At 48.9% G+C, this 18828-nt stretch overlaps 1 protein-coding gene across 7 annotated transcripts in view; it reads left to right on the top strand.

The window, feature by feature from the left end:
* Window positions 1-18828, top strand: part of SYNE3 (spectrin repeat containing nuclear envelope family member 3) — a 105060-nt gene that overhangs the window by 9899 nt on the left and 76333 nt on the right. For 6 of the 7 annotated variants that reach the window (XR_009699448.1, XM_061181216.1, XM_061181215.1 and 3 more), the window contains exon 1: window positions 8843-8908. The exons of the other annotated variant lie outside the window; for it this stretch is intronic. Coding sequence is in view for 5 of the 6 variants with exons in the window: in XM_061181216.1 (XP_061037199.1) it covers window positions 8869-8908 (40 nt within the window). In the remaining variant the exon portion in view is untranslated. Of the gene's footprint in view, window positions 1-8842; window positions 8909-18828 lie in introns of those variants that run through there. 7 annotated transcript variants of the gene reach the window in all.

The raw sequence follows: 18828 nt of genomic DNA, 5'->3' as shown, positions 1-18828 counted from the left end.
TCAGCAAGCTTTTTCTGTAAAGGGACAGATGGTAAATATTTTTGGCTTCATGGACCATTTGGTTTCCATCGCAATTATTCAGTTTTTCCATTGTATCTAGAAAGCAGCCATAGACACTTTGGAAATGAATGGACGGGCTGTGTTCCGATAAAACTACTTGGGGACACTGGAATTTGCACTGCATGTAATTTTCACCTGTCATGAAATATTACTCTCCTTTTGATTTTTTTCCAACCATTTAAAAATGAAAACATCACTCAGCTGGAGAGCTGTACAGGAACAGGCAGTGGGCCACGGTTTAGCAGTCCCCTGCTCTAGAAACTTCTCTGCAGTGGAGGGTGGACCTTAAAGATGTGAGCAAATCACTGTTCTAATCATTTCAGTTCTTACAAATAGAGCTCTGAAACAGGTCTGAGTCTCGTGTCTGTTGGTTAAAATAGAATCTAGTGTTAGTTGTTGCACTTAGTTCATTCATCAGCAAATATTAGGTCTAGTGGTGAAGAGGGAGGGAGAACACTGGTCCTGGGCTGGCTGTGGAACCTTGGGCAGATGGCTTAGCCTCTCTGAGTCTCAGTGCTTTCATCTGTAGAGGCAATAATTGTGGGACCGATCAAATCAATGAAATAATCAATGCAAGACAGTTCACTTCTGGCACACAGCACACCCTTCACGAAGGCTAGCTATTTCCTCTCACTTCCATAGCGTTCAAGAGCACAGGGTTGTTTTATCCCTTTATCCAGCAACCCTGCACAGTAGATCTTATTTAGCACTTTATGGAGAAAGAGGCCCAGAGAAGTTACAGAGCTTGTCCAAGGACACAAGCTAGTAATAAATGGTAGAGCTTGAAGGCTGTGACTTGAAAGACCTAGCTTTCTCTATGGGATGCCCTTGCAGACAGCCAGACAGGAGAATAAATCTAGTTTCTCTAGGGACTTGTGGAGGTGGTTAATTTAATGATCTTTTCCTCTGGAGCCAGGCTCTTATAACTCCTCCGTGCTGTGCCTCAGATTCTTGGGGAGACCAGCGTCATTTGGGGGACCTCACAGCCCTCTAGCAGTTTGGGGAGGCACCAGGCTGAGGGGTTTCTGTGAATATTTTAGGGGGAACTTTGTTGCTCTGCAAGGAGCTCTGGTTTAGAAGCCCCAGCGTGGAAACAGGCGTCTGGGCAAGATTTTAAGTTTTTCTGAGTCCTGGGAGAGAACGTCTGTGGTGTGTGTCTCTGCAGGGCTAGTAGGGAGGGTTCTAGAAGACAGGATTTAAGGCAGCTGCTTTTGAATAATGGAATCATCAGGATCTTGGGAAATAAATAGCAGAGGTGGGTTCCTGACCAGTTTTATGCCTTGGTTTTCTCTTCTGTATAATGGAGATGGAAAAGTCGTCATTAGCTGCCTGTTTCTTGAGCCCAGCACGTGTGTGTTGGATGCCTACAATGGGTCTCACTCTGAAGGCACAAAGGAAGTCTGGGGAGGAAGCCTGACCTTGGATGGGGAGGCCTCAGGAGGTAAAGCTCGGACAAGGGAAACAGTGCAGGGACCAGAGAGCCTGCAGCAGCCTGGGAAGGTGGCCGAGCCAGTGTTTTCTGCGCCCCTGCACTTGTCTGAAGGCTTAATCAGAGAAGGGAGGAACACAGGCATTAGACTCAACCATCCCTGTGCCCTCTGTTCCCACTCGGTTACCGGGGGAAAAGCTGCCCTGGACCCTGGCTGCTAAAAACCCAGCCCTCACCTGTGAGTGGCTGAGAGGTTGGCGGGGGAGGGGTGTTGGGAGGGGACATGAAGGTGGAAGTAAGTGTGACCAGCTGTTCCCAGTTTGCCCAAGACTGAGGGGTCTCCTGGGACACAGGACTTTTGGAGCTAAAACTGGGGAAGCCCCGGGCAAACCAAGACACTTGGGTCACCCTAGTTAGTCAGAGCCCTGCCATCCTGACCGTGGCACTGGGCAGTCTGGGTCACAATGGACAGTGTAAGAGGGGTCATCTGCCCCCTGAGCCTCGGTGCCCCCTCAGACTTGATTGCCCCTCCTCTGAGCTCCCAGAGCCCCTGTGCACGAAGAATCACTGGCTCTGCTATCCCCCAAGTCTGTGAGCACGTGAAGACAGAAACCACTCTGTCCTCGGGCCAGCCTCTGCCTGTCCCTGAGCACAGAGCGGGTAGTAAATGCTGTAGGGTGAAGGAATGAGGGTTGAGGGTCTCCGCCTTCATTTCCTCCATGCTGGGGACAAATTGCTCAGATGCCAGTTCATGCTTTGCTACTTTGCACATGCTGTTCCCTATCCTGCATGCCCTTCCCTCCCTTGGCAGTCTCTCACCACGCTGTGTCCCCTCTGAGCTGAACCTTAACTCTCTAACTGGCCTTCTCTGTTCATTCATCTTCCCCTCCCGCCCCCGACATGATGAGCTCCTCAAGGGAAGGTCCCAGCTTAGTATTTTCTCTGCTGCACTTGGCACCTTTAAAGGTTTCTTGAACAAATGAGTGGCGCTGAATATGTAGAGCAGCGATTCATTCATTCACTCACCAACTCCTTGCCGAGGGACTACCGCATGCCAGACACTATTCTAGGCAGAGGGACGGGAGCAGTGGACACGACTGGCAAAATTTTTGCTCTGGTGGAACTTACATTCTAGGAGGTTCTAGAATCATCTAGCTTCAACAAGCAAGCAATAAGTAAACAGACCATATCCGAAGGTCACATGCCCTGGCCAGTTGCTGCCAGGCTGGAGGCTGCAGTTCCGTGGAGGGGAAGTGATTCAGGCCCAGCACATGTGGCTCCCCTCCTGTGGATGCAGAATGGACACACCTTCCCCTGGGTGGTGGCGGCCCTACTGTTGAGCGTGGTCAAGTCGGGGAGGGTGGCATTTGCCTTTCATGCAAATCTTGTAGGCCATCAGTCCTTGCAAGAAAATCCACTAAAGCTAGCATTGTGCAACAGGAGGGGAAAAACACATTTTAGGAGGTCATGTGGTGTTTGTGCCGAGTGTGGGAGGCCACGTGTGTCTGACCCCGGCCCTCGGGGCTGGAGTGCAAAGAATGGGGCTCACATGCTGACCGCCCCTCTCCCCCAGCTGCGTGGGTGACCTTGCTGCAGGAGGGCCATGGGCTCTGCTAAGGGATTGTTGGGGAGCCTTTCCTCCAGGAGGAAAGGGATTAAACTCCCTCCCATCAGGGGGATAAGGAGGGGGATGAGCTTGGTCAGCTTCCAAGCGCTGCACACAACAGTGAGGTATTGTCCGCTGGGACTGACGGGGAGCTCAGCCCTGGACACAGTCCCCTCCGGGAGGGAGGAGCGGAGTCCGGCAGGGCCAAGTGCCCCATGCCCCAGAAACACGCTGCTCCCCAGAGCCCCAGGTGGCATCTCCCTGCTGCCTGGGTGCTGGTAGCCCCTGGTCCTGAGGTCCAAGGGGCTTGGGTGGCACCTCTGTGTCTGCAAGGACATGACTCACCCCTGCTGGTGACCCTCTCATGTTGACCCCCACCCTGGAGAGCAAGGAACAAGTCAGTCCTCAAGGCCGGTGCCCTTGGCTTCACACAGACACATCGTAAAACTGGCGTCTTGAAGCCTGGGAAGGAACTGGCATGTGCTAATCATAATCTGCACAGCCTGTTAACGATTGACCTTGGACTCCAGGGAGGTGAAGGCTCCTGGGGGAAGTCTTAGTGGTGCTCTGAGGCTTTTAGATATCAGGCACGGCATCGAGATAAGGAGGATGGACTCTTCTGGATGGCTCAGTGGATACCACCTTGCAGCTCCAGCAGAATGCGGACAGTTTTAAACCTCTTGGGCTCTGCTAAGGGACTGTTGGGGAGAACAAGGCAGCAAGATACCTTCTGTATGACCTTGGGCAGGTCACTGAACCACTCTGGACCTTGATTTCTTTATATAAAGAAGACAATCATTCCTACTTAACAAGAGGTGAGAGACCTCAATAAGCTGTGTGTAAACACCTAACATGGGGACTGACACCTGGTACATGCTTAACAGTGTTAGCTCCCAGCCCGGTACGCCCTGAAAAATCCTGGAGGGCTCCCTGGAGGCAGTGGTGCCAGAACTGATGAATGAATGTGGGCAGGCAAAGAAGAGCACTGAGGGGGAAGCCACATGGTATGTACAGGGAGCCCCAGGGAGCTCTGGCTCAGGAAGAGGAGGTGGGAATCGGTGGGAGGTGAGGCTGCAGAGGTAGATGGAGAAGGACCTCAACTGTCCTGGGACGCGTGGTGGACTTTCTCAGGTACGGGCTGTGGAGCCTTGGAGGGATTAAGTCAGAAAGGCCTTTGACTCTGAACCCTAAGTGCCCCTTTCTGCCAAAAAGAGAGGACTCTGTTCCCTCTGCCTCCTCAAGGCTCAGGGCCCAGGGGCTCAGGCCCCAGGAAGAAGCACGCTGGGCCTGAGCCCCTGTGGCGACGTGGGTCTCCCCAGGGGTTTGGCCAGTGCAGCCCCGAGAACTCCCTTGCTCCGAAAACTCCCATTTGGAACAAACCCCGCCTTCTTTAGGCTGTTCTTCTCACAGCTGGGGTGCCATTTATTAAATGAAAGTGGGGTTCAGGTTGTTCTGTATCCTTTTATAAACCAAACCTGAAAACCATAGGAGGGCATTTTTCTTAGGTGAGAAGTAAAGCGTGCTGGGTTTTCTAGTCTGCCTTGATCCTGGTGATGCCAGAGACCCAGGGTCAGCAAGATCCTGCCTGTGTGGGTCCTATGGGTCCTGTAGGTCTGAAAGGCACGTCTTTGTATTGAGGGCCTACTGTACCCCAGGCTCAGCGCCAGGCCTTTGTTGTTTTTTTTTGTTTTGTTTTGTTTTTTTTTAAATTTAATTATTTATTTTTGGCCTTTTGTTTGTTTTAAATTTATTTATTTATTTATTTTTGGCCGCGTTGGGTCTTCATTGCGGTGTGTGGGCTTTCTCTAGTTGCGGTGGCTTCTCTCTTGTTGTGGAGTATGGGATCTAGGCGCGTGGGCTTCAGTAGTTGTGGCATGCGGGCTCAGTAGTTGTGGCTCGCGGGCTCTAGAGCGCACACTCAGTAGTTGTGGCGCACGGGCTTAGCTGCTCTGCAGCATGTGGGATCTTCCTGGACCAGGGCTCGAACCCGTGTCCCCTGCATTGGCAGGCGGATTCTTAACCACTGCACCACCAGGGAAGCCCAGTGCCAGGCCTTTGTATGCTTGTTGGGGCCGTTGGTATCCTCACTTTACAAACAAGGAAACTGAGGAACAGAGAGGTTAATAAACTTGCCTGGGGTCACACAGCTAGTAGATAAAGAAGGCAGATTCAGTCCCACGCTGGCCATACTTCACGGACTACGTTTTCTGTACAGCATAATGTGAAAGCTGGGCTTCCTAATTCTAACTTATTTTAAAAAGTCGAATGGAACTGTGAAATCTCTTAATTTGTTATTAGAATGTATGCAGCCTTAAAGTACTTTAATTTTTTAAAAAACTACTACTACCACCTTAAAGAAATTGACATTTAAAAAATGTGCCTGTGATTCCAGTGCTCTAAGAGAACGTTCTACTTTTTCCTGTGTTCCTTTCAATCTTTATCTTTTTTCACACAGTTTTTGTATAATTTGCACAGCAGGAGTTGGCAAACTGCAGCCCACAGCCCAAATGCCACATGATTTTGTAAACAAGGTTTTATTGGAATACCGCCATGCTCATCATTTACATAGTGTCTATGGCTGTTTTCACGCTACAACTACAGATTTGAATAGTTGTGACAGAGACCATCTGGCTTACAAAGCCTAAAATGTTTACTATCTGACCCATTCCAGAAAAAGTTTTCAACTCTTGGTCTAGAGGGCAAAGAGTTTTAATTGAAGTATAGTTGATTTACGATGTTGTGTTAGTTTCTGGTGTACAGCCAGGTGATTCATTATGCTTTTTCATATTCTTTTCCATTATAGTTTATTACACGATACTGAATAATAGTTCCCTGTGCTATACAGTAGGACTTTGTTGATTATCTATTTTATATATAGTAGTTTGTATCTGCTAATCCCAAACTCCTAATTTATCCCTCTCCCCCCTTTCCTCTTTGGTAACCATAAGTTTGTTTTTTATGTCTGTGAGTCTGTTTCTGTCTTGTAAGTTCATTTATGTCATACTTTAGAATCCTCATGTAAGTGATATCACATGCTATTTGTCTTTCTCTGTCTGACTTACTTCACTTAGTATGATAATCTCTGGGTCCATCCATGTTGCTGCAAATGGCATGATTTCATTCTTTTTTATGGCTGAGAAGTATTCCACTGTATGTGTGTGTGTATGTGTGTGTGTGTGTGTGTATATATATACCACATCTTCTTTATCCATTCATCTGTCGATGGACATCTAGGTTGCTTCCAAGTCTTGGCTATTATAAATAGTGTGCAGCGTGCTCTTTTTTCTCTTCAGACACAGCATTATTCCATGGTGTTAATCATCACATTTCTCAGTGTAAATGGCCCAGGATATTCCATGGGATGGATGTCATCAACTTTCCTTAACCATTTTCTTTTTGCTGGACAGTTAAGTGGCATCTTTTTTTTCTCAATATTTATCTAAAACACTTACATAGCACCTACTGGTTACCAGCACTGTTTACCAGTATAACTCACTTAATCAGATCAGTGATAAGAAGTTCATACTATTATTACTTCCATTTTACAGATGAGAAAGTGAAGTCAGAGGAGTTAAATCCACTTGGCTGAGGCCGCATTGTTTTTCAGCAGCAAAGTTAGACCTGAATCTGCTCAGCCGGCTGGCTCTGGAGCCTACGCTCTTAGCAGCTGTTAGGAAGTGTCCTGGAAGAGGCAGGCCTTTGTGACCGTGACTGTGTGTGTGTGTGTGTGTGTGTGTGCGTGTGTGCGCGCGCGCGTGTGGGGTGGGGGGAGGGCGTCCAGCGCAGTGACTCACCAGGAGTGAGCCCCACCCTGCCCAGCCCAGCCTGACCACCCAACGTCACCCAGATTTGGTTAGTCTCTGGTCCTCCTTGTTCCACACCAGGCAGCTACAGCCATGTGACCACATACTTTGTTTCTTTGTGGAAAACAGCCCTGAAAAGAAGGCCAGCTGCTGATGCTGAAGAGAAAAATGAATTCTCCCGGTCAGAAAAAGACCTCTTGGGCAGGATGATACAAGAGTAGATTAGGGCTCTGCTTTGTGGCCAGGGGGGTACAGATCTTGCTTAAATGTTAAATCAGTGATAAATTTGCAAATGTTCTAGTTGGACTGAGAAAAACAACAGCAAATATGTGACGTAATTGTCCAGCAAAATGGAAATGATTAAGGAAAGTTTGTGACATCCACCCCAGGGAATATTCTGGGTCACTTACAAGGAGAAATGTTAATAACACCATGAGTCGGGTGTAGCACTAGTCAGGGTGCCTTTGGGAAGCTGATGAGACCTGCAGACCTTGCCAGGAGAACAAGCATACACACAAGATGCTGCATAAGATTTCAGGAGGCTCAGGGAGCCCTCATAGCCTAATCCAGGGGTCTTACCCATTGTCGGGGAGCGGGGCAGGTTAAAACCCCTGGTCCACAGAGACATTTTGGGTTTTTAAAATGAATTTATTTATTTTTGGCTGTGTTGGGTCTTTGTTGCTGTGCGTGGGCTTTCTCTAGTTGTGGCGAGCAGGGGCTACTCTTCGTTGCAGTGCGGATTGTCGTGGCTTCTCTTGTTGTGGAGCACGGGCTCTAGGCGCGCAGGCTTCAGTAGTTGTGGCACGCGAGCTCAGTAGTTGTGGCTCGTGGGTTCTAGAGCGCAGGCTCAGTAGTTGTGGCGCACGGGCTTAGTTGCTCCGTGGCATGTGGGATCTTCCCGGACCAGGGCTCGAACCAGTGTCCCTTGCATTGGCAGGCGGATTCTTAATCACTGCGCCACCAGGAAAGCCCTTACAGAGACATTTTGAAAAGTGAATTTAGTGAGTGCTACCCACGGGACACTTGTGAGGTGAGCTAGTGGATACCAGAAGGTCTCAGGTCAAGAAATGCCGTATTGTAGAGACTGGGGGGGTGGGAGGGTGTTGAGAAGACTCTGAACACTGTGCCCACCTTCCAGCAGAAGGAAGGGAGCCTGAGCTGTCAGGGGACCCAAGGGCGCAGGGTCTGGTCGGTCCTGTTCACCTCTCTGATCTTCAGCACCAATCACAGCATCTGGGACAGAGCAGGCGTTGCAACAAGATCTGTCATTAAATGAATGAAGCGTCTCCCAAGCTCTGGAACAGAGGGAAGTTTTGCCTGGTGTGGCTCTGGCTTAGAAGATGAGATGGGCCCCTCTCTCTGCCTGTTCACACGGGTCCTTAGAGGGCACGCCCTTCATCATCACCTGGCCTGGCGGCTGGATGGAGTGAGAGGCACAGAGGGGGAGAAGCGAGGGTGAGCTGGATTCTTCTCGACCGTCAGTTCCTGGAAACCCAGGTCGGGCCTCCACAGCCTGGTTGGTGCCCCATCTGGCCTGATTCATTTCGAGCCGTACACTCAGAGGCCTGGCGTCACTGGGCCCATCGCAGTCCCCCCCAAACATGCCTCTCAGCTAGTCCCCCATCTCAGGCACGCTCCGTGCAGAGGACTTGGCCTGGGCACCTCGTCAGTCTGACCTGCAGGGGTTCATCTCCCCCCCGCCCCCGGCCTCTGCATCAGTCGGGTGTGGGATGGGACATCCCGTTCTGACTCAGAAAGGAACCCCCTTCTTCTGCCTTCCTGACTCACTTCCTCCTTTTGCTGGCCGTCGTGCAGCGTGGCATGGGCGCTGGAGCCCAACAGACCTGGGCCTGCTCCTGACTCGGCGCCTCAGTAGCTGTCTGACCTGGGCAGGAGAGCTGGCCCCTCTGAGGCTCAGTTCCCCCATCTGTAAGGTGACGCGGTCGCCCCTGCCTTGGTGGTTGGTGGTAATGGATGCACTGCACCTGCCCAGCACCTGGCACCCAGCAGGTAACCTCATACATGGGAACTTTGGGTGACGTTTTCCCCAACCCCCAGGGGCCTCCTTTGGCATACAAAAGTTAAGACTCATGATGACCTTGACACTCACCCAGGGCAATCATAAGGTCACAGATGACCTGGGGTGGGGACAGGGTAGGAGCAGGCAGAACACTCGTTACCCAGCAAACAGTGTTGGCTGGGGTGCGAGACTGGGGTTCGAGGCTGGGGGCTTTGCTGGGAGGGGGCCCACGGGGACGAGCTTCAAGGGCAGACACCGTGGGGAGGAATGACGGCTGCTCCCCACAGCTTATCAGATATTTGCACGTTCAGTCAGCAGTTGAGAAAAGATCCTTGGACTTGAACTCTGGTTTCTTTGTGGAAGAGCAGGTTTCCAATAAAAAGAATGCCTTGGGGTTAAACGGCACTTTACAAAGCATTTCCTAGCAGGTGATTGAAGGTTCCAGGTTGCCTGGACCCTTTTCAGTGCAACATTGTTTCCAGACAATTGGTCAGGCGCTGCCCTCCTTGCCTGTGGGTCTGTCACTGATCAGAGCACGCCACTCCCTTGCTCACATACCCTCGCTGGTTCCCTGGTGCCCACAGAGGGAAGTCAGTGCACCCCTCTGACTCCCCTGCCTGCCTCTCCGTCACAGCATCCTTTAACAATTCCCAAACCCACTCTGCAGCCTGAACTTGGCGTTGCACTTTCCCAGCTTTTGCTTATGCTGGTCCAGCAGCTCGTTATGCCCTTTCCCACTTGTCATCTTATCCAGACCCTGCTCATCCTTCCATCTCAGTCAGTGTGTCCCCTCGTCTGTGAACCCCTCCCTGGATCCCCTAATCAGCATCACTGCTCCACTCTCTAGGCTCCGAGAGTTTCTCGTGTGCCGCTCCATTTGAGCATGTACGAGCCTCAGAGTCTGCGGTCACGCAGACCGTGTTTACAACCCGCAGCCTGCGCCTGGCTCAGCGCTGTGTACATCTGGATGTTAAAGCCGACTGGTCTTGGATTTGACTCCTTATCTCCTAACTAGTAGCTCTGGGACCTTGGGCAGAGCACGAAACTGCTCCATCTCAGAGACCTCATCTGTAAAATGGGAATGAGTATTAAGACCTGCCTCTCACTGGCTCTCCCCTGTCATTTTTGTCTTGAATTCTTTTTGTCACTCTTAATGTTAACATAAATCTATGTCTCTGCTCTCTCTCTCTGTAATTGTCCGTAATGTAAAACAGAAATATTGTCATAATTTTTGGATATTTTATGTTCTTCTTAATATTTAAGAACATTTAAATTATTTTGTCTAAAAAAAAAAATAAAGACCTGCCTCTCAAGTATAAAAAATATTTTTATTGTTAACTCAGCAAATGCTGTCGAATTGAATTGAGTAACTTCTCACGGGGGTGGGTCACAGGAATGGGTGCTTAAATTAGGTCTGTTTGAATGGCCCTCTTAGTTTGGAGATTTTGATTGTTTCTTTTACAAAAAAAGTTTTATTGAGATATAATTCACAGTATACAATTTAACTGGGTGCATTTAAAGTGCATTCCATGCCTTTTAGTATATTCACAGATTTGTAAAAACATCACCCCAGTCATTTTTAGAGCATTTTTACTACCCCACCCCAAACCTGCACAATCCCGGGTCCACCCATGCACCCACCCCAGCCCTAGGCACCCACCCATTTCCCTTCTGTCTCTATAGACCTGCCTGTTCTACACATTTCGTATAAGTGGAGCCATACAATATGTGGCCCTTTGTGATTGGCTTCTTTCATTTAGCATCATGTTTTCAAGGTTCTTACATGTTGTAACCGCATCACTACTTCATTCCTTTTTATTACTGAGTAATATTCCATGGTATGGATGTAACCTATTTTATTTATCCGTTCATAAGTTGACAGACATTTGGGTTGTTTCCACTTTTTCGGCCCTCGTGAACATTTGTGTATAAGTTTTTGTGTGGACATATGTTTTCATGTCTCTTGGAATATACCTAGGATTGGAATCGCTGGATCATGTGGTAACTCTGTGTGTAATCATTTGAGGAGCTGCCAGGCTGCTTTTCAAAGTGCCTATACTTTTTATATTCTCACCAGCAGCATAAGAGCGTTCCAGTTTCTCCACATCTTCACCGATACTTTGTTATTGTCTGTTGTTTTGATTATAGCCATCCTTATGGATGTGAAGTGGCATCTCCTTTTGGTTTTAATGTGCATTTCCCTGATGGCTAATGACGTTGAGCATCTTTTCATGTGCTTATTGGCTATTCGTATGTACGTCGTCTTTGAAGAAATGTCTATTCAGATCTTTTGCCAATTTTATAATTGGGTTTTTGTCTTTCTAGATATAAGTCCCTTAGTGGGTAAATGATTTACAAAATTTTCTTCCATTCTGTGGCTTGTTGTTTCACTTTCTCGATGGTGTCCTTTGAAACACAAAAGTTTTTAATTTTGATAAAGTCCAGTTTATCTTTTTTTTTTTTCTTTTGTTGCTTGTGCTTTTGGTGTCACATCTAAGAAATCAGTGCCTAATCCAAGGTCAGGAACATTTACGCCTATGTTTTCTTCTATGAGTTTTATAGTTTTGGCTCTTACAATTTGGCCTTTGATCTATTTTGAGTTAATTTTTGTATATAGTGTGAGGTAGTGGTCCAAGTTCATTATTTTGCATGTGGATATCCAGTTGTCCCAGCACCATTTGTTAAAAAGGCTATTCTTTTCCTATTAAATTGTCTTGGCATGCTTGTTGAAAATTAGTTGTCTATAAATATGAGAGTTGATTGTTTCTTATCTGTGGGTTATTTTGAAGAAATGTAATGCTTTCCTTCAGAGGCAGAGATGTTTTTATACCAAGATGAGTCCTGGCCATAGCTCTGCCACTGAGCTGCTGCAAGATCTTGGGTGGGTCTCTCGCCTTCTCTAAGCCTCAGTCTCCCCATCTGTAAAATGGCACAGCTAGATAAGAGGATTCCCGAGAAGCGGTCCAATTGTTTTTGTTGTTGTTGTTAGTTTGTTTGTTTGTTTTTGTCCGAGTTGCACGGCATGTGGGATCTTAGTTCCCCGACCAGGGATCAAACCCGAGCCCCCTGCAGTGGAAGCACGGAGTCTTAACCACTGGACCGCTGGGGAAGTCCTGGTCCAATTGTTACATGCGGAAATGTAGGGAGGTTTCCGCAGTACTTTTCACTGGCTCCTGGAGGTGTCGCATGAGGCCTAGCCCTGCAGCCTGAGATCTGGAGCCAACCTGAAACCTGTGGGCAGTTTCAGGAACTCCCTACCCTGGCCTGGCCCCAGGGGAGCCAGCCCTGCTTTTCCAAGAATGTTAGTGCTGTGCTCACTTAGTAAGCAGCACCGCCATATCCTCCTCCATGCTGGCTGTGCTCCAGGCCTGGGTATACAGAGCAGATGAGACACAGCCTCTGCCCTTGAGAACAACAGTCTAATGGGAAGACAGACACATCAGCAACAATCGTGGAGCCGATTGGCGTATTCTGGTTGGCACTGTGTCCCAAGGGCTGCAGGTGCAGGGAGAGGGGGGCAGATGGCAAAACTCGGCTTTGCTGGTAGGGCCACAGGCCTGGCCCAAATGTGAATGCTCTCTCTGGGCAGTATCTGAAGAACGGTCGGGTGAGCTGTGTAGTATATTTCACAGCTCTTCCATGTGCCGTCCAGCAGCAGCTCCTTCTTAACTCGCATTTAACCAGCCCTAATGCGCTGACCAGGCGACTACTCACCTCTTGTCTCCAGGCAAGGTGCTGTGGTTAAGGAAAAGGCTCTGGAGCCAAGCTGCCCGAGTTTCAATCCCTGCTTTGCATGCTTTGGGGAAAGTTATTTAACATGTCTGTGCTTTGCTTCCTTATCTTCTAATATGGGGTTTTATATTAGCACCTACCCGGTAGCCTATTTGTTTCTAAAGCGCTATAAAGTGCTTTAGGAACATGGCCTGGCACAAGGAGCCAGCTCTTATTAAGTTCTCTGGTTATTACAGGTTGGAATTGTAGCTTGGAACAGTGTAGCACTGACCCCAGTATGCTAGGCCCGCTACACAGTTGGTTATTATAGCTCATAGCTATTACACGGTGTGACATGGTAACATGGTACAATTAGCCTATAGGTTGCCTGAGGATCATTACAGTTCTGTGCCTTTGAATAAAGCAGAGCTTCTCGGCAGTGTATACATCCCTTCCTAACAGCTGTTCTGTTAAAAAAAAAAAAGCCCGGAGGTGAATCGGTTGTGCCCCTTCCCTTCAAAACAATCTTCCCATTTAAAGCTCCCCCATCTCAGAGAGGAGGCAAGTCAGGCAGAAATTCTTGCTCTCATTTGACCAAAGAGGCTGGTGTTTGGAGCTGGTTAGTGGCAGAGCCTGTGCTGGACCCCATGCTCCCTAATTCCATTTTGGGGCCTGCTTTGCCCCTAACCCATGGCCTGAAGGAAGACTCTGATTTGGGGGTTAACAGAGTCTGTGCTGATGTCCACCCTTCCCCCATCCCTGCCCTTCCCAAGTTTCCCTGAACCTTCAGCTTGTGTATATTGAGGACCAGATAAGGCTGGTAAGATGCTCCTTCTGGCTCCACACGTATTCCTTTTAACAAAAAAGACCAGGGAGTTCCCTGTTGGTCCAGTGGTTAGGACTCGGCGCTTTCATTGCCGGGACCTGGGTTCAATCCCTGGTCAGGGAACTAAGATCCCGCAAGCCACGGGGCATGGCCAAAAATAAATAAATAAATCAATTAATTACATTTTAAAAAAAGACCAGAACTAACAATTATCAAGTACTTACTAAATGCCAATGGGGGTAAATATTATTCTTTATATTTTCCAGATTTATCTATCCGCCCATGAACATTTGTGAGCACCTACTATGTGTCAGTATCTGTCTCAGGTACCTTGATCAAGATAGCAGTGATCAAGATGGGCAGTTCACATTCAAATGAGAACTGCAGGCTGAGTTCAGTGGTGCTGGACTACTGACTCGGAAGTTGTTGATTTCCATCCTGGATGCTGGGAGACCCCATGGCAGCCACACGAGTTGTTGAGCAGACATCCAGGTCCCTACTGAACCAGGGACCCGCAGGAGCGTGGATAAGGGCCCCATGGCACCGCTGTTTGGGAGCTCCGAGAGCCCCACGCACACGTGAGGGACTCCACTTGTTTATCTGTTTTTACACACTCTTGGCTGTTGGTTCAAGGAGTCAGCTGGCAGCGCCCTCGAAACTGGAGCAGGTTCCTGTTGGCTGAGTGTCTCCGCATCACTCAGCTCCTCACTCCCTTAGCCTCCAGCCTACCGGGCCCGCACTGAGCACGGTAGCCTTAAAGGAAGAGGTGCCTGGGAAAGCGCACCTGGAGACTAAGGCAGTCTGGAGCTTAGTAACTTGTCCTAAAGTACAAACGCAAAAGGCAATCAGATGGTTCGCCGTTAGGGGCTGCAAATTAAAACCACAATGAAATTTCATTACCCACTGGTTAAAAGGGCTAAGATTAAAAAGACTGACCATAGAGGGCCGTGTGGGAACGGGAACTCTCATCCACTGCTGGTGGGAATGAAAAGTGGTGTGGCTGCTTTGGAAGATAGTGTGGCAGTTTCTTAAAAATGTAAACATACACCTACCATCTGATCCAGGCACTCCACTCCTAGGTATTTTTATTTTTTTTATTTTCTGTTTTTTTTGGCTGCGCTGGGTCTCCGTTGCTGCGCGCGGGCTTTCTCTAGTTGCGGCGAGCGGGGGCTACTCTTCGTTGCGGTGCGCGGGCTTCTCATTGCAGTGGCTTCTCTTGTTGCGGAGCACGGGCTCTAGGCGTGCAGGCTTCAGTAGTTGTGGCTCACGGGCTTAGTTGCTCCACGGCATGTGGGATCTTCCCGGACCAGGGATCGAACCCGTGTCCCCTGAACTGGCAGGCAGATTCTTAACCACTGCACCAGCAGGGAAGTCCCACTCCTAGGTATTTTTGCAAGAGAAATGAAAGTGTATGTCCATACACAAGTGTTCAGAGCAGCTTTATTTGTAATAGCCAAAAACTGTCCATCAGCGGGTCTCTGCGTGCTATGGAATATTACTCAGCAATGGAAAGGAATGGACCATTGATACAGGCAACAACATGGATGAATCTCAAACTAATTATGCTGAGTGAAAGAAGCCAGGACCACACCACCCGCCCCCCCATATATATATATATAAAATTCCATTTATGTAAAAATCTCCAGAAAATGCAAACTAACCTCTAGAGACAGTAAGCACATCAGTGGTTGACTGGGTCAGGGTGTGGGCAGGAGGGAAGGATTAGAAATGGAATCAGGAAACTTTTGGGGTAATGGGTGTGTTCATTATCTTGATTGGGGTGATGGTTTTGTAGGTATATATGTTAAAACTTGTCAAACTCTACAGTTTAAATGTGTTTATTGTTTATCAATTTTACCCCCAAATAAACCTGTTAAAAACAAAGGCCACCCCATCTCCAGTTAATCAGTAAGATGAATCTGACCCTGCCCTCCTTCAGAGAACTTGTTTGTGTCAACAGATATGCACAGCAAAGCATGAACCGTGAAGTCAAACTTCTGGGTTCCGTCTTGGATTCGTGGCTGCTCATCTTTCCTCCCTAAACTCCAGTTTTCTCACTGTGGGATGGAACTGATAGTAGTACCTTCCTCCTGGGGTTGTTGGATGGAGAACATGGGAAAATTCAGAGTGTTTAGTAAACAGATAGTAAGTGGTAACATGCACAGGGTCCCGTGGGGACGCAAGGAAGGGAGGAGCTTTTACCGTGGGGGGAAGGAAGCTGGAAAGGTTTCCCCTCTGAGTGAACTGAATCTTGAAAGAACAGGGAAGGGTCTGCTAGAAGGAGGTGTGTATTGGGGTAGGGGAGGCTCACCAGGCAGAACTAAGCCGGGGAGGCAGCACTCAGACTCTAAGCTTCTAGAAATTTCAGCAGTGTGGTACAGCTGGCGTGCAGGGACCAGGGGCACCCTGGTGAGTCAGGACTGTAGGTTAGGTGGGAGCCTCATCCTTGAGGGTCCCTGAGGAGTCCCCTTCATCCTCCAGGCCAGGGTTTCTCAAATTGGGATATGAGGAGGATTTCTCCGGGGACCATAAGTTCTTTTTTTTTTTTTGGCTGCACCGAGCGGCATGTGGGATCCTAGTTCCCGGATGAGGGATCGAACCCGTGCCCCTTGCAATGGAAGTGCGGAGTCTTAACCATTGGACCTCCAGGGGAGCCCCAAGACCATGAGTTCTATGAGAAGTTTTGAAATTTTTATCTAATGAAGACAAAAAAATAAAAACCCTATATCTTGATGCAATGCTTTTGAATACAAAGACGTTTTCATCTAGTAGAAAGCGCTCATTTCTGAAGTCCTTGATAGGAGTGGTTCTGAAAGTATATTATTGTGCAGCCATAATTTTCTTTTCTTTTTTCTTTTCACAGCCGTATTTTCTTTAATTGAAGTATAGTAGATTTACAATGTTGGGTTAGTCTCTGCTGTACAGCAGAGTGATTCAGTTATATATGTACATTTTTTAATATTCTTTTCCATTATGGTTTATCTCAGGGTATAGAATATAGTTCCCTGTGCTATACAGTAGGGCCTTGTTGTTTATCCGTTCTATATATAATAGTTTGCATCTGCTAACCCCAAACTCCCTTGGCCACCCTCCCTTCCTTGGCAACCACAAGTCTGTTCTCTATGTCTGTAAGTCTGTTTTTGTTTCATAGATAGGTTCATTTGTGTTATATTTTATATTCCACATATAAGTGATATCATATGATATTTGTCTTTTTCTGTCTGACATCACTTAGTATGATAATCTCTAGGTCCATCCATGTTGCTGCAAATGGCATTATTTCATTCTTTTTCATGGCTGAGCAGTATTCCATTGCATATATAGATATACATATAGATATATGTACCACATCTTCTTTATCCATTCATCTGTCATAGGACATTTACGTCTGTTCATGTGTTATTCAGGTTTGAGGGCCACAGGAGGTGTGTGTGGTCATTGTGGTTGAACCCGCTCCCTTGGGCTCAGACAGTCCAGGGAGGGGGCACTGGTTCCATGGGAGATGTTCAGGAAGGTAAGGCAGGTCTGGTGGGTTCAGGGGTGACTGTTGGAATCACCCCTCTGCAGGGAAGATTCCTACCTGAGGAGAAGGTATGAGACGCTGGGGGCCTGGCATGGGCCCCTGATTCCCAGGGCCAATAAGAGAGAGGCCTGGGGAGGAGGTGTGAGGACATCTGTCACTGCCATGCTGTCACGGAAGACGCTGCCTTGGGTCACTGGGGAAGGGAGGGGAGGGAAGGCGCAGGGACAAGGGGCCAACATCCCATCCCAGAAGCTCTACCCCCTTGTCCAGATCTTCTTCAGGGAGGGGCTTTGAAGGCTGGAGCAGGACCAGGGATGGGCCTTGCCACACGGCAGATGGAACCCTCTCTGGTGGGACAAGACCTTGGAGATTTCATCTACAGGGTACTTGGGAGTGCGGCTGGTGCTTTCACTGCCAAGGCATGGGGTTGGGCCACGACCCACAGTGTGAAAAACCAAAACCGACCTAAAGCTCCCGTTTCCGAATCAGAGGTAGGCTGGGCAGCGTTGATTGGTCTGCCCAGACTCACGCCTGCGGTCCGCAGCACTCGTGTCCCACCCAGGCCTGGATTAGTCTGATGCCTTGCCCACTGCTGCTCTCTGACCCGCAGCTGACGGCCAGTCTCTGCCTCCCCCGCCTCTGATCGCCCCTGGCCACACTGCCAGCGGCCGGCTGGGACTACGTGGCCAGGGCTACTGGTAGGATGCTTCTCAGAACCGCCTCAGGGAGCCCTCCACTTCCCGCCCTCTAAGTGGCTGCCCTCCCAGCAGCCTAAGCCAATCACACCTGGCCCGAGGAGACGAGGCCCCGCACCTTGGAGCCACTTGCCTTGCCCAAGGGATGCCCCTGTCCTCTCTGGGAGGTCGGGCCTTCTGTACCCCATTCTCTTATAGTTGCACTTTGCATTCTCTCCCCCTCCCAGACATCCATATTTGACTGTGCTTTGCAAGGCCAGCGTTTCCCGGGTAGAAATCCTAGCGTCCTCCATACTGTGCCTTTTGACGGAGAGCTTGGCTTTAGTTAATTTCAGAGTGATTGGAAATGTTGTTTTATAGTCAGCTATCTGGGAAAGGAGGTGGGCCAGAGCACAGTGGGCTTTCACTACCAAATACCATTTGTCAGTGATGGCAAAGCTGATTGAGAATCCCTCTTAGAGCACTTGTCTTGAAAGCAGTCCCCTTTGTGGGGACTCTTGGCCTGTCCCCTTTGTGGCTAGAGTTGTAAAGTGGACCCCAGAACCCTGTTACTAAGCGGGGTTTCTTGTATGAACATTTACAAGCCCATGGACAGAGGGTGGGTTTTGGTGCCCTGTAGTTTGTGTGGCTTTGGTTCAGTCCCTTAATCCCTCCAAGCCTGTGGTTATCTCTGACCGGATAAAGCCCAGTAATTGTTCCCAACTCCAGATTCAGCAACCTGGGGGGGCTGTTGTAAGATTAAATAAGATGGTGTGAGAGTTCCTGGTCCAATGACCAATTGAGATGCTACGGAGGGTGCCGGTCCCTGCCTCTTACACGCTTTGCTCTCAGCATCACCTTCTGTGAATGGCAGATAAGAGAGCGTGGCCCAGGACCATCCTGGTGCTCTGAACGATGCTCTGAGCTGTGGCTTCTCCGTAACGTTATCTGCAATAAGTAAACAAAAAAGAGTTCCCAGGATCCACTTGGAATAGGCTTTGGGATTAAAACCAGCTGCCCGCTTGGTTCCTGAAATCCCATCTGTGTATGGGACAGCAGGGGGAATGAGTAAGGGTGGAAACTGTGTGTGGCAGAGCAGGAATGAGTCACAGGAAAGGCGAGCGTGTCGCGGGAAAGGGAGTGTGCCCCGTGCCGGAGCGCTGTGTCAGTCTGTGG

Source organism: Eubalaena glacialis, chromosome 2 (genome assembly GCF_028564815.1).
Source record: "Eubalaena glacialis isolate mEubGla1 chromosome 2, mEubGla1.1.hap2.+ XY, whole genome shotgun sequence".
In the NCBI taxonomy this organism is placed as follows: Eukaryota; Metazoa; Chordata; class Mammalia; order Artiodactyla; family Balaenidae; genus Eubalaena; species Eubalaena glacialis.
Note: the sequence above shows the minus strand (reverse complement) of the source record. Positions and strands in the feature narration are given on the sequence as shown.